The sequence below is a fragment of the Balaenoptera musculus genome, chromosome 5, assembly GCF_009873245.2.
Source record: "Balaenoptera musculus isolate JJ_BM4_2016_0621 chromosome 5, mBalMus1.pri.v3, whole genome shotgun sequence".
Taxonomy (NCBI): domain Eukaryota; kingdom Metazoa; phylum Chordata; class Mammalia; order Artiodactyla; family Balaenopteridae; genus Balaenoptera; species Balaenoptera musculus.
Window position 1 is genome coordinate 15,614,967 of NC_045789.1, and position 26,858 is coordinate 15,641,824.

Genomic DNA, 26,858 nt, shown 5'->3' on the forward strand with positions numbered 1-26,858 from the left:
GCTGTGGCGCACTAACCCCTTCAGGCTGTGATCAATGCCGCCAACCCCAGTCCTCTCCCTGCGATCCGACCGAAGCCCGAGCCTCAGCTCCCAGCCCTGCCCGCCCCGGCGGGGGAGCAGACACGCCTCTCGGGCTGGTGAGTGCTGGTCGGCACCGATCCTCTGTGCGGGAATCTCTCTGCTTTGCCCTCCGCACCCCTGTGGCTGTGCTCTCCTCCGTGACTCCGAAGCTCCCCCCTCCGCCACCCGCAGTCTCCGCCAGTGAAGGGACTTCCTAGTGTGTGGACACCTTTCCTCCTTCACGGCTCCCTCCCACTGGCGCAGGGCCCATCCCTATTCTTCTGTCTCTGTTTTTTCTTTTTTCTTTTGCCCTACCCAGGGACGTGGGGAGTTTCTTGCCTTTTGGGAGGTCTGAGGTCTTCTGCCAGCGTTCAGTGGGTGTTCTGTAGGAGTTGTTCCACATGTAGATGTATTTCTCATGTATCTCTGGGGAGGAAGGTGATCTCTGTGTCTTACTCTTGTGCCATCTTGAATCTCCTCCCCTATCACAGGATGTTGAATGCAGTTCCCTGTGCTGTACAACAGGACCTTGCTGTTTATCCATCCTGTATAGTACACCAGTCTGCATCTGCTAATCCCAGACTCCGAGTCCCTCCCTCCCCCTTGGCAACCACAAGTCCATTGTCTCTGTGCAGACTTCATTTAAAATTGAGTCTCTGAGGGTCTGGCCTCCCACTTGCTTTCTTCCCAACTCCCCAGGGCCTCTGACAGCGGTCCCCAGACCCGGTCCCCCCATAACCACTAACCTGGGGGCTTAAAACACTCCCAACACCCAGGCCAACGAAGTCAGGTTCTCTGAGGGTGAGAGATCCAGGCCGTTGTGTTTGGTAAAGCTCCTCCCGTGACTCAGGTGTGTGGAGACGCTTGAGAAGCACCGTTCTAGAACCTCATCCTGGCCCGAGGGACGTTGGGATTACTATCTGTGCAGAATCCAAGAGCGTTTCTGCCCTATGAAGGAAACACCACGTGACTCTTCACACGGAGGGCTTTGCTGTGAAGAAACAAGGGAGGTGGCACTCTCTGTTGCTTATAAATATAATTTATTACCTGTTTAAAAATTCTTTTACATTGTGTACATGTTGGCTGGCAGGATAAACGCAGGCACGTTTACAAACCGAGGGACTGCAGGCAAATGCGGAAAGGCAGCCAGAGAGAGAGGAGAGACACAGCCAGAGCCGGCATCCCTCGCTTCCAGCACACGGGCAACGCGGACAGGACCCCAGAGAGCAAGCCTCTGCAGGGGTTTTCTAGAAAAGGAATTGCATAGAAGATACAGCAAGAGGGAACTCCACAACAACAAGAGAAGTGTTCCGTATCCGAAAAGCCAAAGTTGTGTCGTGTTTAAAAAAAGAAAGACAACAAAGCGCAAAACCTTAATGTGACATTTCTGCAGTTGAACTGTTCCCCAGGGAGTAGCAGGTGGATGGCACTGCTCTTCACCGCAGACTGCTGGGGAGATTTCTCCGACAAACATTGCTTGTCATCTTTAGAAAGAGCGAAGAGGAAGCTCACCAACTTGCGACAGGTCAGCATTAAACTCAGTGAACACATACAACACCTTGACACACAACACACACACACACAGGGACTGGTCCCTGCAACTGGGCTAAACGCATCCCGTCGGGAGGGTGAGGGTGTCACTACCAACGGGAGGCCTGGGAAAGAGCAGAGGGGAGAATGCAAATCGCACATTCAGCTTGTTCCGACTGCTGGCCAGCACTTTCCACTGGCTGTGGATTTCTTGCTCTTTTATGCTGCTCTAAACAGGTTTAGCATCTAGGACATAGTTCGGGTCATGATTCTTGGATGTTGCCTCACGGTAGTGCCGATGTTCAGAGGTCAAGGGCTCGTCAATTCTTAGGCTGCCGAATTGCCTACGATTCACATTCTGAACTCAATACTGAGGGTTATTCCACCCTGGGTAGGTGCCATCAGGTTCAGCAGCAGCTGTGATAGTGCCAAGTCCCGTAGACTTTTGGAATTTAAGGTTGGCACGTAGGATTTGAGCATGTTTGTTAAATTAAAGACCCTGAAGTGCTACGGCCTCAGCAACTTAGAATTTTGCTGAGGCACAATCTGAAATGGCATGTTTAGAGGCTGGTATACGGTAGCAAATGCTTTGCCTGGTGGGCAGCTGACCTTATCTCAGGGCACCTTCCTTGTTTCCTACTCCATAGCTGGTAGGCCAAGACTCTCCTGACATTCTGCAGGGATTCTGGAAGATCTCTGGACAGTTCTCTGCAATACACAAAAGTCTAAGTATACAGCGGGCTGGGAAGTAGCCTCTTATACCTGCTTGGTTTTGTGTGCTAGTGCATTTGTGGAGTTCCTGTCTGTCCTGGCAACACCGCCGTCGACCATGCTAAAATAGGGCCGGGAGTGTACGTTACGTTTTGTTTCATGAGCCCATAAATATCCTATCTGTAGATCAGTACAGGAAGGTGACAGGGCCACTGAAAAAGCTGGGCACCATGAACTCTTCTGAAGACGGGTTTTTAGAACAGGATTTCCCAAAATGGGAGCAATCACAAGGCTTATAAGACTACAGGATCAGGAAGTTAATTGTTAGTCTGTATCGGAAACCCACCCAGTGACATACAAGGCCATCTCCCTACTTTTCAAAAATAGGAGGTTTCAGGCATGAATTCTGGAGATATTTATGACTCCATTTGGCTTACTTGACCTGTATGAACACAGGCTTAAATGAACAATGCTTACATTGTATGTATTCCCCTCATGCCTATTCCATGGGGGAAAAAAAATCAATTGAGAGGCAAAGGAACTATTTCAAAGTCATCATTACAGCCAGAGAGTACACAAATAGATTTCTTAGGGTAAAGAAACAGCACTTCATTGCACAGAGGCAAAGTTCTAAGGATTTCAGTCAACATTAGCTCAGTAAGGTTAAAAAAAAAAATACAAAAAAACCGAAAAAGCAACGTGTAATAGTTGGTGCTATGAGGCACTCGAAAGGTAAAACAATGTTTGATTACCTTGAGATAATCAATAATAAAAATATTTTCCTTATTGGATCCATAAAATCTAATGCTCATTGACCATCATCATCTTTACAGATAGTCGGCTTTGAGCAATGGCATTCTGACTCACAAAAGCTCGCCTGTTCTCAGAAGATGGATAAAACCCAATTTCACTTTGGCTGTTTCCACAGTCATCCCTGCTTTCATCGGCCGTGGACCTGGACTGAGGACTGAGGCCTCCGTGCGAGACTGATACCTTGACCAGAGCAGCTGCTCAGCGAGAGCCAACGCTCCCATTCGACCTGCAGACTGAGAATTCGACAACTAAACTTTTTCTACCTACTTTACCCTCTCTTGCAGGTCAGTAATTTTATTCGCTTGACCCCATGGGGGCAGACCTTGTGGTGGCAAAGGCTGTGAATTCTGAGGAGACAGTGATCATCTACTGCTCCCTTCCTCAAACATTAATGACAGAGACAGCGGAGTCAGTGGGCCAGGAGCACAGCTGCTGTGTCCCCGACACAGATAGTTCACACTTACGGACACATAAGCAAGAGCCTTGTCTGCTCGTCTCCAGAAGTAGGAAAAAAAAAAAAAAAAACTCAAGTATACTATTGGAATGTTTAAGATATCTTTCTTATAGGAGAAATACCTCTAAAAAAATATTACTGTGTAGTTTCTCGAGTGTCCTGAACTCAGTCTCCATGACTTCTTCCTAAACAATGGTTCTACTATTTGAAAGTTGGGAGATTAAAATCTACAAAATCATAGTATATATAAAAATGGCTAATGGTTATGCAATTTAGCAACGGACACCTCACCCCAAATATTGCCCTGCCTTGGAAGAGCTCACATTGCTCCTGTGACAATATGGGGGTTTTTCTGGGTAGCTTAGCTGAGCTGAGTCTCCACACTGGTGTTCGTGCTGTTTATGAAAAGGCTACTGGCTGTGAGCTCCTCGGTGTTACATGTTTGGCATCACCTTGTGCCCAGTTACCAATTCTGAATCTAACTTCTATTCCTTCCAGATCACTTAAAGGAAATTTCAATGAGTCTGGTGAGAGGAAAATGAAAACAGGAGGAAACCTCTGCCTTTAGATCCCCAAATTCAGAAGGAGGCTAATTTCTCCTCCTTGGTTATCAACCACAGTTTCCACTTCATTAGACGCACTATTTTCATTTGTATATATAAAACTTATTTCTAAGTGGATGCTTCTTACACCCTCAAAAATAAATACTGGAGAACTAAAAGTAAGATTTAAAACATATAAAGCCCAATGAAAAATATAAATATTAAAAATGACAACTCTTCAAAAACTGTTTTGTACAGATTTTTATGTACTTCTATTATTCCGATAACCAAAACCCAACTTGAGACGTGTTGTGTATGAACGAGTTAGTGACAAACGTACTAGGCTCATAAGGACATGTAATTTCTGGTATGGCTAATTTAAGTGAAAAACAATGTGAGAATAAGAAAACTATACTTGAAGTGAAAACTTCCCCACGTCTATTTGTCATAAAGCTCCTGTAGACGTTATAGGTATCCATTCCCTTGGTCAAACAACTTTTCCCGAGTTTTCCTATTAGACTCAGGGTAGATTGTGTTATCCACCGCTAGATGGCACCATGCACAAGTGATAGATTTTTTTTTCCCTTCCAGATGAAGTAAACTGGTCTTTCCTCACAACCTACATAGAAGCCCTAGGAGTGACAGGCAGGACATGTTACAGGATGGCTGATAAGGGGGGCTCCCTACGTACTGAACTGTTGAGTCTGGATCTTCTGAGTTTGAGAGCAGTCTAACAGCGATTACTTCACTGCCCCGAAAGAAGGAAATCAGAATCGGCAGGGAAAATTATTTGATATAAATGTAAATGCTGTGCTGTACATATGGAAGTTGCCATTCACCTGACTGATAGGGAACGTAACAGGGTCTAATGACAGATGAATACCTCACTTACAGGGACTCAACCGCTCTTCCCGTTCCTGCTGCTGAGATGTAGAACCAAAAACCACGAAGCACCCGAAGTGAACCCCAAAGGCCCTTCCTCAATGGGGGGGGCCTCAAAAATACAGTTCCTGCTGTGTTCTATAGTTCTGTGTTGATGACTTTTTTTTAGTAAGTTTTGGAATTGATTTATCTGAATACTACATATTTGCTCCTTTCTATTTTTCCTTAGGTATCAGATGTCTAATTCTTGACTTCCATAGATGACAGCCCCCCAAACCAGTAATGGTGAGTAACCTTGAGAAGTTATTTTAAGATGCAGCAATGGACAACAGCTCTCTTTCCTCCTCCTGTTTAAAAATTATCTATTAAATTTTTTTAATGTAGAATATAATTTTACTATCTTTTGGTCAAAGATGCATCGGTTATAAGCATTATCCACTGAACTTGTTAGTGCAATCTCTCCCTTTCACAATAAGTGTAACATATTCTTATATATGGTACAGGGTGTGGTCTGAGATGATGGAATATGTATCTAAAACAGAAGATAAGAAATAAAAGGCAGGAAAGAACACGCTCCCTACAAGGTATCAACAGTTTCTCGATGATGAGGATGGAGGAACTTGGGAATATCAGAAAGTTACCAAAATAGTCAGGAGAGGAAATATATGTGGAAAGAAGGGGAAAAGGGTATAAAATTATTTCTAATTCAAATCCAGTCAGCAACTTGGATACCTCCAGCCCAGAAGTTAACCACAGCCATGTTTGTTTTGAAAGTTCTGATTCATACGCACGGGTGCTTGTTGTTCAATCTTGGTTTGGCTCCTGGGCTGTTGACTCTTTATTCCCCACCTGCTGAATGAATTGAGTCCCTGTGTTAAAACAAAGAGCCTGTGATGGTCCTAAGGAAATACCATAGTTTACACAAAGTAGTCTGTTGACTATTTTTCAGTTAAAAATTTTTTTAATTAAAAAAATTTTGACCAAGACAATAATAGAACATAATTTGCAACTAGTCAGGAAGGCAACTGGTCCCGAGAGAGGAAAGAAAGTGATAATAAAGGGATGCCATCTCTGGGTGAACAGCATGATGCAATGACACAAAGACAAGACTTGAAAGCATAACAAATATGTTACAGGTTAGAATAATTATCTTCCAAGTCGGAACTATCTGAAAGGCATAATGTAGCCTGGGCGAAAGACTAGTTGAATCTTTAAATGATCCAGGTCAGCGTCCATTGTGGTCTTCATACTGATGAAGGAGACTGGGGGCATCACAGTGGAAGTCGAGCATTTTAGAACCTTGAGCTGATCTAGTCCCATCCCTTCCGTTTACAGGTGAGGAAGCTGAGGTCCAGTGAGGGTAAATGACTCTCCCAAGGTAGCACAGCTAGACAATGACAAACCCAGAATGAGAACTGGTTTCCAGCTCAGAGGCTGTTCCTTCAACCACATTGCCTCCAAGGTAGACAGAGGACCCACGAGAGGCGTGTGGGGCTGTGTGACCACAATGCTGAGTAAGCCTGAATCAGAACACTTGAAGAACACTTCTCATGACGAGACTCAGAGGACAAAGCCCCCGCCTGAGCAAGCTCAGAGACCAGACTGACAAAGCCAGTAAGCGTTTACCTCCTTTCCAGGCAGAATGATGGAAGAAAGATAAAAGGTCAAGGAAGCAATGCCTGTTTCATTAAACTGGTGACCACGCCCACCTTGTTATGAGAAGGTGCCCGGGTCAGGTCAATACCTAAATACTAACAGTACTGCTAACAAAAACAAGTTTAAAAGAAAATCCTTTTACTAGAATACCTGTAATTACTCATCAATAATAGTAATGATGATAATAATAATAATACCTTTTTTAAAAAAAAACCACTTCAAGTTGCATATTATGCACACACGTTTGTTGTGAAAAAAATGCTTGTTGGTGTGGTTGAACATGAATCCCTGTCTTCCCTGCCATGCTGTAGCTTTATTCCCCAAGGGCATGAGTGGGTGCCCTCAAGGAATAAGGGAGTCTTAGCTCGCTCTCCTTTTATACTTAGATTCTCCACTTCCCTGATACAAACAGTAACACTGGTTCTACAAGTTCTAGAAACAGAACACTGATGGGAGGATTATCGGAGACACTTGATGCACATGATTTGTAGGAAAAGTCTGTGATTTCTCTGTAAATTACTAATCTGAAAGAGACACAGCAAACCGTCCACAGCTTCAACTTCAAATGATTTAAACAAAAATAGAACGAGCCATGGACAGTGTCTGCATCCCTGTCCAATTTGATGTAAACAACGTTTGTAGAAACTGGGTTTGTTAAGAAAGTTTATCCATATATCTGGATAGCAATAAAAAGCGTTTCCTAGGAAACTGTAAGATCCTGTACCACACAGCATACAGCCCAACTAAGAGGAAAATTAGGTTGACTTCTAAATTCAAGATACACATTTGTACAATGGTTCTTAACTCCTGTGACGATGTCCGAGTAGAGTGGGCATGTATATTGGTAGTTGTGTCTGTCTTCCTTCTCTCTCCCGCTGCAGTCTTGCCTGTGGAGCTCACTGGTCTAGACTGCGTTTCCTCCTCAGCTCTGAGCCCCTGGACGTCCACAGACTCCCTGTGACTCTCCTCCTCCACTTTCAGCCCCAGCCTGGGTCAATACTGCCCTTCTGCTGCTAACGACACTACTGTTTCATGTCTTCCCATTTCCTCCAAGACAGCTGCCAGCACGCTCAGGTTTCCATCTGGGAAGTTCTGTGCTTCCCAAAGATCCAGGATGACGCCAGTTGGACTTGATTTGGTGGCAAAGTAATTCAAGTACCTGTAATTGGTAATGGGAAAATGTGCTGAATGGTGTGATTTACGGAGCTGTTTTCCTTTCAGCTTTTACTAAACCTTTTCGTTACTGCATTTCTGTTAAGTATAACCAGACCCACCTGGGAAACCGTGGCTTGCAGTGAGCCGTCCTGAATAACTAGCCCATACTTAATTAGGTCAGCCCCAGACAGGAGATGTGATGCCTTAACTTTGTTAACCTCAACTCTGAGGAAGAGCATTTAAGAGACAAGATGTCTGTGGGTCACATCCTAAACAGGAAACCAAGAGACTTGTTTTCTTTCCGGCCCAGGCTCTGATCACCTTTGACAGGTTATGCCATGCCTTCTGCGTGGTAGTGATGGCAATGGTCTACAAAGAAGAGGCTCCTGAGGTCTCTTCGTAACTTCACAGCAGCGCTGTGTTTAGCATGTTAATTACCCACCCAGCATTAGGTCCTGCTCAACAGGAGGTGAGGAACAACGGTTAGTGAATGGATATATCATGTAGGGGGGATTTAGCCTGTCAGCTTTGCGAAGTGGATCACAAAACCTGATATTTACAAATGTCAGATAAGCCCAGGAAGTCTCTCCACCACGTGTTTGCAAGACCATGGTGCAAGGTACAAGGTAGGAGCTTAGTACATGTTGGCATAATGGAAAGTAAGTAAATGTACAGATGGAGAAAAAAAAAAAATGAACGTTGCCCTAAGTCAGCTATATGAGTCCTGGAGCCCGATGTCTAACGGGAACTCGTTCTGAAGCCTGGCCATGCCCACCTGCCCAGGTTTAGCTTATGGGCCAGCATCCTCCAGTCGTGACCCCTCGTCTGCGGGGCGTCCAGGCTGCTGCAGAGCTTCTGCCGGATGGGGGGAGGGATGCTGAAAGCACCGGGTCCCGTCATGGTGGTGACGGTGCTCGCTGGGTCCAGCAGAGGCAAGTCGATGCCAGTCGGTTCCTGTAGTTGAGGCACAGGAACAACACAGCATTATTTCTGAAGAAAAACAAAAGCAATCCTTCTTGAACCAATCAACATAATGCCTTGCTTTGAATGGTCAGAAGAGAATGAATGTTATTATATTCTCCTTAGTGAGAACGGCTTCTTTCTGGCTGTAAGTTGTGATTCTCTGTAACCTGGCTGAGAGGAGGAGGTACATTTTGAGCTGCTTTTTGCATAGCCTTGGATTGATGGGTCTTCTGTGAGGACTGGGCTAGCTGGAAAGCTCGGGTGTAATTCAGTTACAGCTTTTCTAATGGGATTCTCCAGGATGCGCAAGGGGATATCTCCTAAAGGTTTAGATTTCGGGGGGGGGGGGGGCAGACGTGTTCAAAAGGGCGGCTCTTTGAGAATGAACTGATCCAGACCTGAGATTCTAGAGACTGTCTGACCCTGAGGGGAAGCGCTGGGCAAACGCTTGAGTAAATTCCCCCTCTAACCTCTGTAGAAGATGGCTCGGTCCTGCTTTTGTTGAAAGAAATGGACCACAGCTCTCCTCTAAATGACATCAAATTAAGACTAATTATTTAAGAGAAAATGGCGAACACAGTACATGGCTTTAGGGCAAGCTGCTAACAGAATCCTCCAATTGCTGTACACCCTTATTTTTTTTTTTTTAATCTAATTTTAGTAGAGAAAACCACAGATTGGCTCTTAAGGTAGTTTCAGCTCATAAAACAGCACGATTGCAAAAATCTGAAATTCATCTGCAGGAGAAACTCTAATCATTTTCTGATCACTTCTGCTGGTTGGAAAAGCAAAAGCAAATGTTGCCTGGGAACTATTAAAGCAATAAAAGAAAATCCACTTAATCTGCTTTAAATGTCATCTCTCTCTTTTTCAGAGCAGGTAACTCCGTGGTGAACATAATTAGTTGCTGGAGGGTAAAACAGCCACACGCAGGTCCAGCCGTCAGGAAGTCTCGGGGTCTGGTGGAGTGTTCCGCTCAGACGTCAGTGCCCCCCCGCCACCCAGAGCCTCCCACACCCTGCTGCTCCTGCACCTTGGGGCCACCGTCTGTGTTCCAGAATCAGCAGCCAAGGCTCACTGCGAGGCTTGTGCCATCACACGGCACAGGGTCTGTCCGGGGGCTCTGGAGGGCACGTGAGAGCAAAACAAATTTTTTTGCCATAGAACATAAAGTGGCGTTGGCTGTGATCACGATATTTGGCCTCGGAACCCAAAGCTTGGCAAACTGGGCCTCCGAGGATTCCAGTGGCTCCTTTATGTTAACTCCAGCACGTACCAGGACTGAAAAGACTGCTATGAGATACAGAAGCAACCGATGGGAGTTGGGAGTCCCTGAATCCCAAAGAGCTTTCCCTGTACTGGGCACAGAGCTCTTTCCAAGGGACCACGAGGACAGAGGGCCCCTGACCTCAAGGGCATAGGGCTTAAACAAAGGGGACCAGAAGAGAGGACTGAAGGCACATGTTCGTGTTCTTCAACAGATTTATGTTGGGAATGTCTGCACCCACGTGGCCAACACTTCTGTTAGGTATAGAATTGGGAGGGGGCCGGGCAGAGGCGTAGAGAAATCACACCTCTCTCCACAGCTTAGTGCTACCGCCCACTTGCAAGTCCTGCCTGCTTCTCGTCTGGACCGTAACGATGGGGCCTAGAAGGGAACCCATCCTGCCCATCCCCGGCCTGCAGCGGAGGCTGAGTCTGCTTGGTGTAGCGCTGCCTCTGGCCTCACCAGCTCCCTGCAGCTTCCCTGCGGTCTATCCCTCGTGCCACACTCCTCTCCCTAAAGCCCAGCGCTGACCGTTCTCCTGCCTCCTCTTAGTAAGTGTTAAATGGCTCTCCTACCACGTGGATTCCCAACTCCTTATCATCAGGCAGTGAGGATCATCTGCAGGACCTGCCTGGTGGGCTGGCCTGAAGCCCCAGGGCTGCCATGGAGGAGGGGGTCCCACGTGCTCCGTCCACCTGACAGCGCGGCTCCTGCCTTTCTCAGGTTGCGCTGGCGTGACTCGCTCTCCTCAGACTGGACCGTTCACTGTCCCCAGCGCCTTTCTTAAGGATGTACCTTTGATAGTTCTTCTGCCCTTTCCCTTAACCTCTGGTCAGGCAAACACCTCAAAATCTGGACTGAAGAGCATGTTCCCTGAGCAAACCCACCCAAAGCCATCCACCTGGAACCCTCCTACAGCACTTCCCACAGCTCCTGCCCTCCTCGTAAGTCTGCTGTACGCACGCCGGTTGTACTTACGGATGACTTCCTCTGATTTCCCAAATTTCTTGGAGATGAGAGTATTTTTGTCATCCTCAGAACTTCTGTGACCCTCAGGGCAGTGCCCTGAACGTGGAAGCTACTCAATTTGTATGTGTGGAAGAGAGGAAGGAAGAGGATGAAGCCAGTTCCTAACAGAAGCCCCCCTCGCAGGGTACGGCTGAGCTTCCTTCCAACTAAACGTGGCTCAAGGTGAGGCCCTCCTCGCTGTTCAGTACCGAAGGTAAAGGCAGGCACGACTCTCAAGAAGGTCTGCTCACACATCCACGTTGTCCCCCTTTTCTTGGGGAATAAAGACCTGTCAGCGCTTTACGTGGGTGGGCCTTCAAACCCTGAGTCTCCAGCCTTGGCTCCTGTGCCTGTTTATTTCCTTGTACATGAAACAAGCCCAAAAGGGCGTAATTTCTTGTCTCTCTTATCAGATGGCTGACAGCAGCCTTGGAGGTAAAACAAAAATACATATATACATTTACATTCAAATTTCATCTAGTAATTTCTGTCGCTGTTCTTCTTTTACTTCCAGGTATACTCTCACAGAACACTTATTATAATAATTGTTTATGATATTGGTACCATCTGTCTTTGACGTTATGATTCCCTTGGTTAAACATATGATTTTTCACCATTAACCAAACAGCTGCTATGGCACACATTGTCAGCACTCCACAGGAGAAACGACTTTCCTTTCCTGTATTCTGACTCCTCCTGAAGTCACTAAGAACAACTAACTAGATTTTCCCAAGGGTCCTTTTTGAACAGGTTATAGAAAACAGAGGAGGTGAATAGGTAGGATGGCTAGAGCAGAGTGATGCTCGTACCTTTTTAATATTGTTCTTTGTGTGCACGAAAGTGCTGTGTGTCAGTAGTTAACAGGGTTAGAACATCTTTGTCTATACTGTAGTTAAAACTAAAAGTCCTAACGAGACTGAAGTTTCTCTCTCTCCTCTACTTTTTTTTCCTCTTGATGGTGATGGGCAGCTTCTCCTTTATTACTTACCCTGTCCCTCTAAGGAAGAACCTTTTATCATCATTTATCCTCATACTTTTAACTCTTCTAGTCATTTTCATTCTTAAACTTCATCTGAGACTAAAGGCTTTATCTCTAGGTAAGGAATCCCTGGCCAAGGCACCTAGAGAGGAACAATCGTCCGGCTCTCGACATCACCTCGGTCTATGTCTGGTCTCCCTGGGGGGCAGCAGGTCCTGCGCCTGACTGCAGAGGCCAAGGGCCGAGTAGCTTTAGAAAGGAGCGCTGGTGACGCCTTGAGCGGTACATTCCTGGCAAGTCAGCTCATTTTCAGGAGACGGGAGGTTGGAACCGCAAGCCCAGGCCACCTGCCGTGTGACCCGAGGGCGGAGCCCTGTCCAGAAGACAGACACCACCAGTGGAGCCTTTTCTCTGGTTGGTTATGGCTTGTCAGCCCCAGGGAACCCCTCCTCGAGCTTTTGATGAGGATCCAGGTCTCGGGGCTCTCCAGAGCCAGTTGCTCACCAGCACGTAGCCCGGCTCCGGACATCAGGACCAGCCCCGCTCTCCCCGCGCTGCGGGCCACATGCGCTGCATTCAAATGCCAACAGCAACGGTGGGACTCGGTGACCCAGAAGGAAAAGCAGCAGAGTGGCCCCTAATCCCCAAAGTCATCTGACTCGGGTCATTTCTGCCTCCCCCTCCTCCCGTTAAGTGTGCTTGTCTGTCACGGGCCTCTGAGGAGACTAAAGGGTCGGCCTCCCTGAGCTGGCTGCCACCAGCTTGCAAAAGAAATCGTCTTTCCGCTGAAAGTCCTTAAACCCATCACACTATGACGCGACACTGTCTCTTCGCAAGGGGTTGGCCGGCCTGGCAGCGGTGGGGGGGGGGGGGGCCCTGACCAGCGCGCTTTCGTTCCCGGCCACAGCGCATCTGCCTTTTTTTCATCACATCGCTCATGCCGAACAGAAAGCAAGCATCAAAGGAGCAGACCTCCTCGCCCCCCCCTCCAAAATTCAGCAGCCTTTGTTGCGGCTGGAGCTGGGTGGGTATTGAGCTTTGCAGACCTGCTGGGCCTGGAAAGTGAAAACACCCTCCCGAGCCAGCGGGGGTGGTGCTGCGGGCCCGCGCACAGAAAGGCCCGGCGGTTGCCATGGCGCCCTGACACCAAGATCATGCCTCATGAATGTCACCGAGGTCTGTGACTAAAGTTGTTGATGAGTCAAAAGTCTCATGAAACGGAGGGAGGAAAACGATGACCGCAGCTCGCCAGGCTGTGGGAAAGGAGGAGGGGGCGGCGTCAAGGCGGACATGCGTCCCCCCCCCGGGTTTGCTAAGGAAGCCTGTCTTTAAACACGACCTGTGGAGTGAGACACGCCGAACAGGGTGACGTCCCATTCGTCACTGTGCGTGAGACAGCGGGGAAGAGGAGCCTTTTAAATCATACACCGTCCGGCTGTAGTTCTGAAATAGGACAGTTCTGTGCTGCGGCTCAAAAAGCAGCTCCAAGCTCAGCTCCACAGGCCCCGGACGCTGCTGCCTCCTTCCTTTCACCCTGTCCTTTTCCTTTTGTCCCTCCAGCCTGAAGCGTTTCCGTGGTTCTAACTCCAAGCCCTGGGGTCCCAGGTAAGCAATAAGGTCATGAGCACCCCCTTCTTTCCACCCAGAGAAGTTTTAAGTAGCAGCGATGGTTGTCATTTCTGAGATACAGACATATAAAAAGTCCCACCTGGAGGAAGCGAGGCTCACAGCGAGGAAAGGCAGCGTGACGGGCGCGAGGGGGGAAGTGCGTAGATTTTACTTCTATTTCTGGACTGTCTCTCCTACCTCGGGGAGGAGGGCATCCCTTCTTCTGTTTGGAGGATGATGTATAAGACAGCAAGGGGACCAAGAGACTTCTCCTTTCGACATGGAGATGAAAGGAAAGGAGGCAAAAGGAGGGGGCAGGCAGGGCACCATCAGGCCAAGGCAGGTGAGCTCCGAGGAAAGAACCAGAACGGGAGGAGAGGCGGAGGATGCCAGGAACGGGGGACAGCGGGGGTGCTTTGGGAAAGTCACTCTGTGTGTGTGATACTTAAATTGAACCTGACACTTGAAGTTCAGATCTGTGTAAGAAGTTAGGACAAGATCCTTAAGTTCATGTCACAGAGCGTAAAAGTCCTGTTTTTTGAAAAGGATCCTCTATTGCACTTTTATATAATTTTAGCTCCCTGTGTTCACTAAAAATACCATTCTGTGAACCAGCAGGCCCTCCAGAGAGCTTTCCAGGACTTCCCACACTGAGGTACTTCATACCCCACTGGCCCTCCCCGAGGTCGGTCCCTCCTCTGGTCCGAGACCAACGAGCGCCTCTTACCGCGGACACGGTGCAGTTTAGCTGGAGGACCTGCCCTTCTCCCTCCACCTGCCGCACGCAGAGTTTGCAGACCAGCTCCACTGTGTTCAGGCTGAATCTTTCCAGAGTGAACGTGCAGTGCAGGTTTCTCTGAGACCCACTCCAGATATGGTAGAAGGGAATTTCCTGAAGCATATGGAAGGGGGAACCACAAATGAGGGACTATCAGACAGTGCGCTGCCCAGTGATCATCTCAGTACTGCACGTGTTAACTACCTTGTTTAATCCTCACGATGGGTCCATGCACAAGCACATCCCAACCCCCTTTTCAGGTGAGGAAGACTGAGGCCCAGAGATGTTAAAGAACTCACCCAGAGTCCCACAGCTAGAAAGTAGCAGAGCTGAGGGCTGAACCCAGGGAATCAGCCCCAGCATCCTTATACCTAACCAGCCTGCCACTTCTCTGTCATTTACAAAAAAAAACAAAAAAAGCAAAAAAACATCGTAAATGATCTTTTTTTTAAGGTTTAGACAACTGCCCAAATAAAACCTACACACTCCAGTCACTGCCCATTAAAAGCAATCCCCGCCATGGTACCCTGGAGAAAAGCAAAGTCTAAAGGATGATGCACTGACCCAGTTCCCTTTCATGCCTACGCCCTCCCTCTGCACAGGATGGGGAAAGCCAAGACTCACTACAAGGTGGAAACCGGAGGCTTGATTAGCTGCCACAGAAAAGTTCTTGGCCTAAAAAGCACCAAGCCTCTAACAGACACAATTGTCTAAGAGCCTAGGTCACCTCACAGAGCCCAAGAATCTTTTTTTCAATAAAGGAAAAAGAAGGATTGATACAAAATGGTAGACCATGTTGGTTAAGAACAGAGGCTTTGGAGCCAAATCCAGTACAAATAGGATGCCTTCCCCTTGCTTGCTTAGTGATTTGGGGCAAGTTACTTAACCTTTCCTCAGTTTCTTCATCTGTGAAAGACTGTACCTAAGCAAGAGAGTACCTGAATGGAGGGGGTTAAATGAGATTAATCAAAGTACACGAGAGTCTGGCAGATGGTGAGAACTCAGCCAGGCTTAGCTTAAACTAACATCAGGTTATCATTATTATAAAAACAACTTTCCATTATGGTTGCACAAAAAGAATTGTTCATAAAAGGGGAAGATTTGTGGACTTTTATGGCAGTTGCAAAATCAGAGAAAGAAGAAAGCAAAGGAGGAGATTTAATGAGAAAGTTAAAGCCGATCTTTCAATCAAGTGCTGAGCATGTGCCCCCATCAAAGCTCGAGGCTGTAAGCAAACTAGTTGGTTTGTTTCCCGCAATTTCTGTGTAAGTACCAGACATCTGAGAGTAAGAATGCAGCTGAAACTCTTCCCTTCATCCCTTCTAGTATGTTCATTGACTTACATCAGGAAATCACAACCAGTGCAGCTACAGGGCAGGGTGTGGGACTGGATCTGCATGTGTGTAGACAAGGATTCACTGCTGATTCTAAGGGTGTCTGCGACTCCTAGGATGGGTCTGAGGCTAGGGATCCCATCACACCGTCTCCTGAGAGCTTGGGCTGGCTGATGGAGGAGGAGGTCAACACCTCTGGAGAGTCTTGTTTTTCCCACACACAGCTACATACAGTGGGACTTGGGACCAGTAATTTTATGCTGTTATTTAATAAAATCCTGACCAGGTTTTATTTTTACTTGCTATCCCAGCTTCCAAGCTGAGGTTCCTTCTAAGTTTTCAATGTAAAGGCACTCTCCTAGCCAGGCTGAAGCCTAATTTGTGTCATGTGGGATAACAATGTTCCCTTTCTCCTATGAATGCATTTGAGGCTGGTTTTACCAATTCAATGTTAACATTACTCTGAAAATGCACAGACATGATGGACTTGGAAATCTTATCTACTGAAAGTAAAACATTGATAGTAAAGGTATCTGAAAGAGAATTCAGGAAAAAGCATTTCCTCCAGTATGTCTAGAGTATTTTTTCAAAAAATCCTAAATATCCCCCAACTATTTTGGACAAAGGAGTACTGAGATAGGATTACTTTCAAGGAAGGCAGTATCTTCTGTCTAAATCATTCTAGTCCTCTTGGAGATGTCTCCAAGCCTTTAGCTCAGCTTGGGAACCTTACCTGATATTTGGCCAGCAGTTTGCTCTTCCAGAGGGAGTGGGCGACATCGTGAATGGACAGGCGCAGGTTGTGGGTGCTGCTTTTAAAGTGAAGAGCCTTAGGTTCTTCTAGGAGCTGCCCTCCCATCTGCCTTTCGAGCTGCAAGACTTCCTGCGACGACAGGCCCCAAACCGAAAGCAAATAAGAACGACTGGCATCACTTCCACAGTATGCTTCCTCACTCTGTCCCCGGCCCCGAACCTAACCGTGCAGCACGTGACCTCCATCCTGCAGCCCCGAGACCCTCCAGCTGAGGCCCCGGCCAGTCTGCACGTGACTGGGCCCTACTGGCCAGGGACGGTGTCAGCGAGCCACACGACACTTGTGCGGTACGTTCAGTACAGTCTACACTTCCTGATGAACGAGTGGGGTATTTAATCAAATACACGGCAACGACAATCAGAACCCAAAATGGGGAGGATCCCCCCAAAAAGAAAAAATCGGTAGAAACGTAGATAAACAGATACGTTAAGTAGATTTTCAATGAACTTTTAGGGAAAGGGGCAAACAACTAGAAAACAAACCAGATCTTAGATTGGAAATACTAGCTAACAAAATAAAAATCTGGAATGTGTTTTGGGTACTTTTTCTATTTTTTTTTTTAGTTTCTTTACCTACAGAAATAAAATTTTGCTTAAAATTATCCACTGTACAATTCCCAATTATCAAAAAATAAAAATATGCTCATTAAATATTCTAACAGAGGAAAGTACACTGATACAGATTAGGAGGATTTTTCAGCACCAACTATTGACCTAAATAGTCACTCAGATTAAATTTTTTAAAAAACCACCTCATTTTTCAAGAACCATGGCTGATTAAATTTGCTATGTAACTTTACTTATGCTATAAAGATATAACATGAAGATAAATTCTGTATCTACTTCCACTCCTCAAGCTAGTTAATGGGAGTTAATGAAGCATTTCCAACTACAGCTGCAATTATCCAAACATCAGCAAACCATAAGTTATCAATGAACAAATATCCTGAGTCTCCTCTGCTGTCTGAACCATCCTTATGCATTTTGTTCCTCTCGTGCTTTAAAAGGTTTAGTGATAAAAATACGCAGACACCTGTGACCTTTTTTCCCAAAGGGGTTCAGGAAAATAACGGATTTTATAACCGTATAAAAACAAAATACGATTTTCTTCTTTGGAGAGATTTCAGTCGGAAGCATGGGGTTCAATAACACAGGTGATCACCCAGGCCATTCCACAGGCGTGCATAGGGAACCTACTCCCGCACAGGTAGATGGTCACAGCGGAGGACTGCAGTCCAGTAAGTGCAGAGCTTACCAAGGTCATTGATTAGATGGAAACAGCTCATTTCAAACTGCTCCTTTACTGGTTCTTAGCATTCTCCATCTTTGAGTTTGGCCACTATTCTGCACAATGCAAGCTGCCGAAAGGTCCTATAAGGTGTAGGGGATACGAGGGTCATGTGGTCTCAGGCAGGGACTCCTCTAGTTAGTGTGTAACGGAAGAGATGAGGCAACAGCACCGTGACAGAGAGATGGGAGTGGTCCAGCTGCTTGAGAGCCCTGATGTGGAGAACATTCCACCTTGCTGGCTGAGGAGCCGCTGTTGCCTGTGGCAGGAGACTGAGCACTCAGCCACCCCGACACAGACGTTGTGTCACTGTGCCCTGGCTCTGCTGTGCCCGCCGCCCCGCAGGCTCCAAGGGCCCCCACAGCCCTCTAGATGTACCCAGCACAGAGCCGAACACGTTCCTCATGACACGCCCTCCCGCGACACTTCACACTCCAGTCCTCGAGGAGAATCTGGCCGTGCGGGAATGAAGACGAATAAGAAAAGCGAGGGTTAATTGCAGTTTCTTCTGCTTCAGCAGGAAGGCGTAATGAGCTTATGTTGATCACGTTTGGTGTCTAGTTAGCATAATAGAGAAAGCTGATGTTCCCGGTGAACCTGGCACCTGACAAATTCTAAAGCTAAAATGATGTTTGTTTATAAGCCATTAGAAGAAAAGAAACATAATTAGAAATCTTTGAGATTACAGTCATGCCAATCAATCAGTTCTAGCTTCTCTCCAGTACACCCTAATTACCTCATCAAGACATCTAAAGAGCAATCGATAGTAATTATCTGATTACTATAGATCTTCATTATGTCCAAATTATCTCCCTGGGATGTCTAAAAGAAGACGCATTGTATTCTGGGAGGTGACTGTACCCAACAATGTATAATCCACACCTCATTCCTACCATCAACACAGATTGCCAGAGGAGATGGGGGACATGACCAGTTTTCTTGGCAGGGATGACCACTGAAAAAAACCTAAACTGCCTATTGGCCATGACCTTGAGGTCAAGATATCTAATACAGTGCCACATCTTGAGTGCAAAGTCTGCGTAGGAGGCAGCCCAAGAATAAGGCTCAGTCCTTGGCTTCTTCGGCATTGACCTCGAAAGTCATGGTAAAGAGTTCTCCCGGTGAGGAAAGAGACTGGGTTGGCTCAAGCCTTTTTTTTTGCGAGAAGGTACCAAGTAAAGTGCCATTTTAAAGAACATGGTGCTGGAGAACACACACACTCCATATTCTTAATTTCTCCATCTCTCCACTAACCAGGAGTGACACAAAGCTGCTGCACACAGCTGGGAGGAACCTGACTTTTCTGTCCTGTTCAGTTGGACAGGAACCCTGGTGAGAGATGAACTGCCCACCAGGATGCATCCATGCTTGGAGCAAAGTCTCTAAACGTATTTGACTGCACACGCCATCAGTCAAAAAAAATCAAGCCTGCAGTTTGCTTCTGTTTCTTTATAAGTTATACACCTATATTAACACATCAATATGTTAATGTTATATAATATACCTAAGGTTAAAAGTATGCGCTAAAATGAATAGACACAGAAGTCCTTAATAGTGTCTATTTTTACCCCCCAAATCTCATTGGCCTGGGGGTTGTGAAGTCCATTTTGGAGACTGCTGGCTGGGGCAGCTGTCCCTCCACTAGTACTTTGGGAGAAATCAGCCAGGAGTAAATGATTCAGTAAGAAGAATCCTTACCACACTTAAATTTAACTTTTTTTTCCTGAAAAGTAGCAACTGGTATCATCGGACCCAGGATGTTCAACTTCAAGGGAACACAACAAAATAAAGGAGAAGACAATAACCAAAGTACAAATTAAAAACATTGAAGTGTGAATTAAAGATATTACGATCAATAAATAAAACAACTCCTTGGAAACTAAAATCTCCTAGAGCCACACAAGAGGGAGATGACCTGCCACATACAGCAAATCCCATATATAAATTTTATAAATTCATATAAATTTATAAATTTATATGAATTTATAAATTAATAAAATTTTTAATAAAATTATAAAATTATAAAATTTTTTGTTTATAAAATTTATAAAATTTTTAATAAAATTATACAATTATAAAAATTTTTATAAATTTATAAAATTTTAAATAAAATTTATATAAATTTTACGTCAGAAAACAGAAGAGGCAAGCCCACTTGATAGGCTACTCAGGGTTTTGTTCCATACTGTTATGGTTTAAGTATCATAATTTCCGATATTTTATAGCTGATCCCACTTAAAATTAATGTAATATTTTAAAAAGCTTGATTCTCTGAATTCCTTCTGCATGAAATCATTTTGGTTATTACACATGATACAGAGAACATAAAAATAACAGATGTGTGAATCAATAAAATATAGCTTTAGAGTTACATGCCTTCCTCTCACTAATCTTCCTGGGAGCATTCATTCAACACGCCTGCCAGGAACCACGTCAGGTTCTGGGACGCAAAGACAAGTCAGCCTCCGTCCCAGCCTCAAACCACACTCACAAACCTCAGCTGTGGGGAGACCGACACATAAACACGTAACCCCAACACAGTGTGCTCAGCTCTAAGACAGCTGCTTCCGGGTCCCAAAAGTTGGGATATTTCACACACCTTACGAGAGGACAGGAACAAAATATATTTAAGGTCAAAAGAGTTAGGAAGACTTAAGAAAACTACCGTGACCTTGGAAAGAAATGCCGTTAACAGGAATTAGGATCATCTAGGCTCTTTGTTCTCGGAAATATAAATGTCGCCTTCCTCTGCAAAGGCTGTCCGCCCGCCCGGAAGCACCCCTGCCTCGGTGCCTTGTTCGGGCTCTGCTTCTACAGGAGGGGTCCCTTTCTGCCTGCCTTTGTCAGTTCTCTCTCCACCCCTCCAGCGTGACCCTGAAAGACTCCTGCAGGGGTCAGTTATCCACAGAAACGTCTCCAGCCCGTGCTTCCGTGGGAACACGCACGGGAACCCCATGCCGCAGGGGGCAGACCTGTGCGGCAGGGCCGGAGCCCGCCGGGACCTGCGCGACCCCGTGGGGCGGCCGCTGCCCGGCGTGGTCGCTGCTGGGAGGACGCGGGCTCCCCGGCGGCCCTGAGCACGGGCTGTATGGACTCAAGGAGACTGTGAGGGACTGTTCGAAAGGCAGGGACGAGGGACTCCACAGGAAAAACCAGGAGCACTCACAATAACCAATGAAGCCAAGAGATTCTCCGTGCCAAGCCATTAGCCCTGGCCACTTCAGGGCCACAGTAAATCCAAGCTGTTTTAAAGGACTGTGCGTACAAAGGGAGCATCTCCGGCCTGTACCCAGCCCTCCCGGGCGCTGCGAAGACAGGATCTGCCCTCATTACGGCGTGCGTAATTACGGCACCCTCCGGCCTCCTAAGCCCACAGTTCTTCGCTCTGCGTTACTGCCGGGCTAGACCACGCCTGCCTCCGCTGCCGCCCGTGTCCCTCCTCCTCCTCCTCCTCCTCCTCCTCCTCCTCCTCCGGGCCCTTCCCAGCCGGGCAGGTGTCAGCCTCACAGGCGGCGCACACGAGTGCCCCCCGGTGGCAGGGTTGCCTACGCTGAGACGCCTGAAGCACACGTTCAGGAACGTGGCGAGCCTCCGTCTGGGTGCAAAGCACTGACTGCGCCCCAGGACCTGCGTGAGGCGCCGGGCCCTGGCTTTGCCCCTGCGCTCCGTGCTCACCCTCGTCCTCCGTCCCCCTCGCCCTGCGCTCGGACCCCCTCGCCTGCTCCAGTACGCGCCTCCTCTCGCACCACGGCTCCCAGCTGCGCCTTCTCCCTTGAAGGCACTTCTATTAACATCTGGTTTCTCAGGGATGCAATCCAATTTGTGGGTTCTCCAGCCTTTAGCTTCTCCCTCTCTGTCTCTCTTGTCTTCCCTCCAACGACTCTTACCGGCTACAGAAAGGAAGACACAAATAATGAAACTTAAATCCCGTATGACACATTAAGATCTCTTCTGGAAGAGAAGGGTGGGGGAGGTGGAGCCAGGGCTTTGCTCCGTTTTCTCTCGCTCCTTTCTCGGTGCTGTCTGGATGGGACCTGTCCCCGCATTCTTTACTCTGGACCGAAGCCCAGAGCCCTGGATCGGCTGCATGCAGGGAGCCTGGGGGCAGCGCCTGCAGCCTGGGGGCAGCGCCTGGAGCCCGGGGGCAGCGCCTGCAGCCTGGGGGCAGCGCCTGGAGCCCGGGGGCAGCGCCTGCAGCCTGGGGCAGCGCCTGGAGCCCGGGCAGGCGGACGCAGCTCTCGTGGGGACGCCGCTAGGATTCCCACGGGGCAAGATCACAAAGGGCAGCGAATGCAGCAGCAGACAGCCATGCACGCCAGGGGTGTTCGGTTTGGTTTGGCCGTGCGGCTCCAGGGAGAGGAACCCTCACTCCACGCTCGCGCAGGGCGGGCCCTGGACCAAGCACGGAAGGCCGAGTCGTGCGCTTGGAGACTTGCGCCCACCTTCGCCAAGCTTCTGCCATACGGACTCAGGGCTCTCCAGGCACAAAGAACACACCGGCAGACGTTCAGCGTGCCACACATGTCAGACCTCAAAAGATCAACCCTCAAGGACTGTGCTGCCTGTTTTAAAAAAAAATCACATCTCCCATCAGATTTTATGGAAGCTGCTTTGCTCCTGTTCACTCTTTAAACCTGTGTTGGAACCTGCCCTTGTCATCTGGGGATGAGGAATGTCTCTCTTTGCCAGAGGCTATCTTATCTCTGCTGTCGCTATCACAGCCGTGGGCCGTCCTCTTCCAAAGCAGAGGCCAAAGAGGCAGGGCCACCCCTCTCTCCCGCTCCCTGCCAGCTCCCAGCGACACCAAGCTCAGCTCCCTGGGGCCGCCTTCCTTTCTGGCCTCGGGCTGCACGGCCAGCTGCGGGAACACCTGACTGTCAGCCGGCCTCTCCCACCTGCTTGGGTCTTCGTCACAGGCGCCCAGCCTCGCCACGCTTTCTCTTTCCGGGCCCGTGCGGGGGTGCTCCGCTCTCCCCCTGAGTTTGTCTGCCGTACTTCGTCCCTAATGATAACAAGGTTGGACTCGGGTGACCATGTGCAAACGTTTCCCGACAAGTCACCTCACTTCTAGGGCTCTGCGTGCTGCTCCCACAGCTGCTGTCACCACGGATGTTCGGTCTGAGCTGCCACTTCCAGCTGCCCAGTAAGGTCGGTTTGTGACACTTTTAAAGCAAAATGCCGAAGGGCAGCACCCAGGGAAGTGGCCGTGTGGCTTGTCCACCTCTGGGCTTACTTCTAAGGAAAAGATGGTCTCACACATCTGTGTATTAGCAATAAGACTTTTTAGATTGTTCTAGAACTTCTGGAGTCACTCTTGTATTCCTTTTCACCCTTGAACATTTACTTTTTAACTTCTATATTAGTTTCCTGTTTCTGCAGTAAGAAATTACGATAAGCTTAGTGACTTAAATAAGACACACATTTGTCTCCTGACAGTTCTGTGGGCCAAAAGTCTGACGCGGGTCCCACTGGGCTAAAATCAAGTGGTAGTAAGGCTGCCTTCCTTTCTGGAGGCTCTAGGGAAGAATTTGCTTTTTTGTCTTTTCTGTCTTTTCTGTCTTCCAGAGTTGCTGACATTCCTTGGCGTATGGTCCCCTTCTTCCCTCTTCAGAGCCAGCAATGGCACATCTCTGATCCTTCTTCCATGGTCGTATTTCCCTTTGACCATAGCTGGGAAAGGTTCCCCATTGTTAAGCACAAAGTAATTAGATCAGACCCATTCTGACCGTCCAGGATAATCTCTCCATCTCAAGGTCTATACTCTCATGTTTGTAAAGTCTCCTTTGCCATGTGAGGTAACATTTGTGTGCAGGTATCTTTGGGGACTCATTATTTCATCTACCAAAACTTCTGTTTCCTCTTCTCTCTTTCCTCCCTCTCTCTCAAAACATAAATTCAGCACTGCAGGTCATTTCGAAAATATATGATGGGGCCAGAGCCAAGTCTCATGAGAAGATGATAAAGATGGAGTAAATTTAGAGGCACCAAAAATAACCCTGTCCCTAAATAGCTGACCAACCAGCCTGCTACCGAACCTGACACTCACCCCACAATTAGATCACAATTAGAGTTAATATCTTCACTGAGCCATTATCTTCAAAATGCCATTATAATCTAAATGCCCACCTAGGCACAATTAACATTATCTAGTGACTATTTTATGCCAGGAAGTTTAATAACTTTACTCTCTTTGAATCTTTCAAGGGTCCATGATTCAGACCAAATGAAGTCCCTAAGAGGTCAAGTTCAATGACCAGGGCCACAGAGCTGATGAGGGGCGGAAGCAATCAAGTCAGCCAGCTTGACTCAAGCTTCCCTTTGACACCACACTTCCTTCCATACACTGAACAGGGAAAACACACTTGTCACCTTTAACACATTTGTTGTTGTTGCTATCTAAGGCATGTGTTACATGTATGAATATATTAATTCCAGAGACCAGGGTCCTGAAAATATGAAACATAGGTTATGCTTGTTTTGAGGTGGTTTGAGGAAAGTGAAAGAAAAGATATGGTTAATGGGGCCAATCCAATGGAGGGCCAGCCTTTGTTGGCCCAGAAGAGGCAGGAGTGAGGCGTTCTTGGTTCAGCAGGGTCACAGCTGGCCATGGAGGAGACATCAGAAGGACACGGGTGAGGAAGCACCAGGTTTCAGGATGAAATAAAACTTGTAATGGGCTATCTATGACTATCTACGACTGTGGCCCAAGAAACTGAGTATCATGCAATTCTCAACTAGGATTCCTATTTTCATTTTCAGTGTCTCTCATTTTTCTCTTATCTTTTCTCATAATATGATTTTTCACAGAGTTACTATGTTACAGCCTAGATTAGGGTATGTGAAAACTGAAGTAATCCAAAGACGACTCTCTTCCATGCCAAATGACTATATAAAGAAAGCTGGTACACGTCATTTGGTTTGTATCACATATACATTTGTCGGAAATTCAATTAACAACATTGAATGTTATGATATGTGAGACTGCTCATATTTTATGCAAATAACTCCTCTTTTAGGTTCAGAGTTTAGTATAAAACCCTTTATTAGGAAAGGAGAATCTTATAATTGTACCCCTAAGATAGTGGGACAGAAATTACTTATATCAATGCTGATGTATATTTCTCCCTGAAGTGTTTTTAAACTTACCCCAAATATAACCTTGCTCTCTATTAATTTCTGGTCTATTTATATTAGGATTTAAGTCTTTGCAAACAGCGAAAGGAAAAAACCAATACTTTAATCACCTGAAGAGGAGGTAACGAGAAAAGCTGTGACATACCCAACTCAATCTTTTCAATAGATGTGACCTCTTTATTTGAGAATGGAACTGATTCTAAGGTATTCTCACAATTCATAGCACCTTTATCTCTTTACACGAACTCAACTCACACACTGCTCTCACTGGTCCTTCTAGCACATGCACGGAAGGAAACAAACAAAACAAACAAACAACACCTGAAAGGTATGTAAAAGAATTCCACTGTCTCCTGCCAGCCTTGACTTTTACTCCAGCAGTCACTGCCAGCATTCTAATTCAGCACTAATGCTTCCACATTGCTAAATACAGCTTTTAAGTTTCAGGTGACCATTTTTGCTTCCAGGTTTAACAAAACTCAGGGAAATTGTTACAAAAGCTACCAAACTCAAAAGAGGTGGGTGGGAAGATGAAAGAACGCATCAGGGTTGCTGAGACTGACTGATGTGGTATCTTTTCTTTTTTTCCCCATCCACATGGACAATATGATAATAAGTGGGAATTAATATTATCAATATGTTCAGATCCAGACACTGGGCCAGTCTTTTTTCTAACAGCTCTCCAGACTGTGTAGTTCTGACCCCCGAGAATGAGTGCGGCACTGAGCTTCCCTCTCTGCCCTTGTCCAACCTTCTGTGAGGGTTTCTGCAATTCAGAAAGAATCCCCAGTCCGCATCAGTAACTCTAAGAAAACATCAAGTCTGGGGAGGCCCACTTTCAGGCGTCACTTGCTAGCTGGAGACAGAGGTGGTGGAGGAGTTGGATTAAAGCCCAAACAAGGGAGTAGAGCTCCTTTTCATCAGAGCCCAGACTAGGTGAGAAGAGGCTGAAATAAAAGGTTTGAAAGGTAAAGGACAGCAGCTGAGGGAGTGTCCCTTGAGTGGTACCATAGGTGTTAGATCATTGCAACACATGAAGGGGCTGCGGTACTATCAGGGATCTGGGGAGAGTGGGAGAGGCTCGCAAGAAGTGCTGTGTGAAATCTCATGAGTCAAGGAGAAATACATAAAAGGACTGTGGAGAAGCAGGAGAGCCACAGCTTAGGGCAGATGTCTTGAGAGTATAATGGACTCAATCAGGAATTTATGATTTTTTTAGAGAAGCTCAACAGGCCGGAAGTAGAAGTAGAGGGCTTGTTCAGTGGAGGTCATATGTAGCTATGGCAATTAGAAAAACCTGCAGCAGCTTTAGATGGCAAGAGATTTCTGAGTGGAAGTGAGTTCCCTGTAGATATGGGTAAGAGCAGATGAAGGTTTGTGGACCAGGGGACCGGGGACGGTTGACGGACGTCTTCCTTAAAAACAAAGAGCAGCTTACGTGCACCTTGTGGGAGAGAGATGGAAGGTCAGATGCTTTCACAGGTAGAGACCTTGGTTGGTGGAGATCTTGGTGTAGTTCCTACTGAGGATGCAGTGCATCTACACTAGTGGGTAGATAATGTAGAATGATGCGAAGGTTACTAGAATACATTTGGGCAAAGGAACTGCGAATAAGAGGTGACTCTGAATTTGAGAGGATGAGGGGAATAAAAGGAGGGGCAAGAAAGACCACAAGGCAGGTACTGCTGGGGTGGAGATTTGTGCTCAGGGGGACTCCGTGCTGAGGAACTGAAGTGGGTAATGGATCACAGAGTAACAGGATAAAGAAAAACAAACCAAAAAGCCAGCCCAGAAGTAGAGCGATGCCCCAGGAGTGGTCAGGGATATGAGAAGTACTGGAACTTTTCCTCTTGGCCTTGTGGTTGGTTAGGGGTGTGTCCTCA

The 26,858-nt window shown here is 47.0% G+C and overlaps 1 protein-coding gene across 3 annotated transcripts in view; it reads right to left on the reverse strand.

Annotated features, from left to right (window-relative positions):
• Window positions 1-5,979: 5,979 nt before the first annotated feature.
• UNC5C (unc-5 netrin receptor C) overlaps window positions 5,980-26,858 on the reverse strand; it is a 393,937-nt gene continuing 373,058 nt past the window's right edge. For all 3 annotated transcript variants that reach the window (XM_036853626.1, XM_036853625.1, XM_036853624.1), the window contains 4 exons: window positions 16,474-16,623; window positions 14,356-14,520; window positions 8,579-8,757; window positions 5,980-7,807 (listed from right to left, as the gene is read on the reverse strand). In XM_036853626.1, coding sequence (XP_036709521.1) covers window positions 7,642-7,807; window positions 8,579-8,757; window positions 14,356-14,520; window positions 16,474-16,623 — 660 coding nt within the window. In that variant the 3' untranslated portion in view covers window positions 5,980-7,641. The remainder of the gene's footprint in view (window positions 7,808-8,578; window positions 8,758-14,355; window positions 14,521-16,473; window positions 16,624-26,858) is intronic.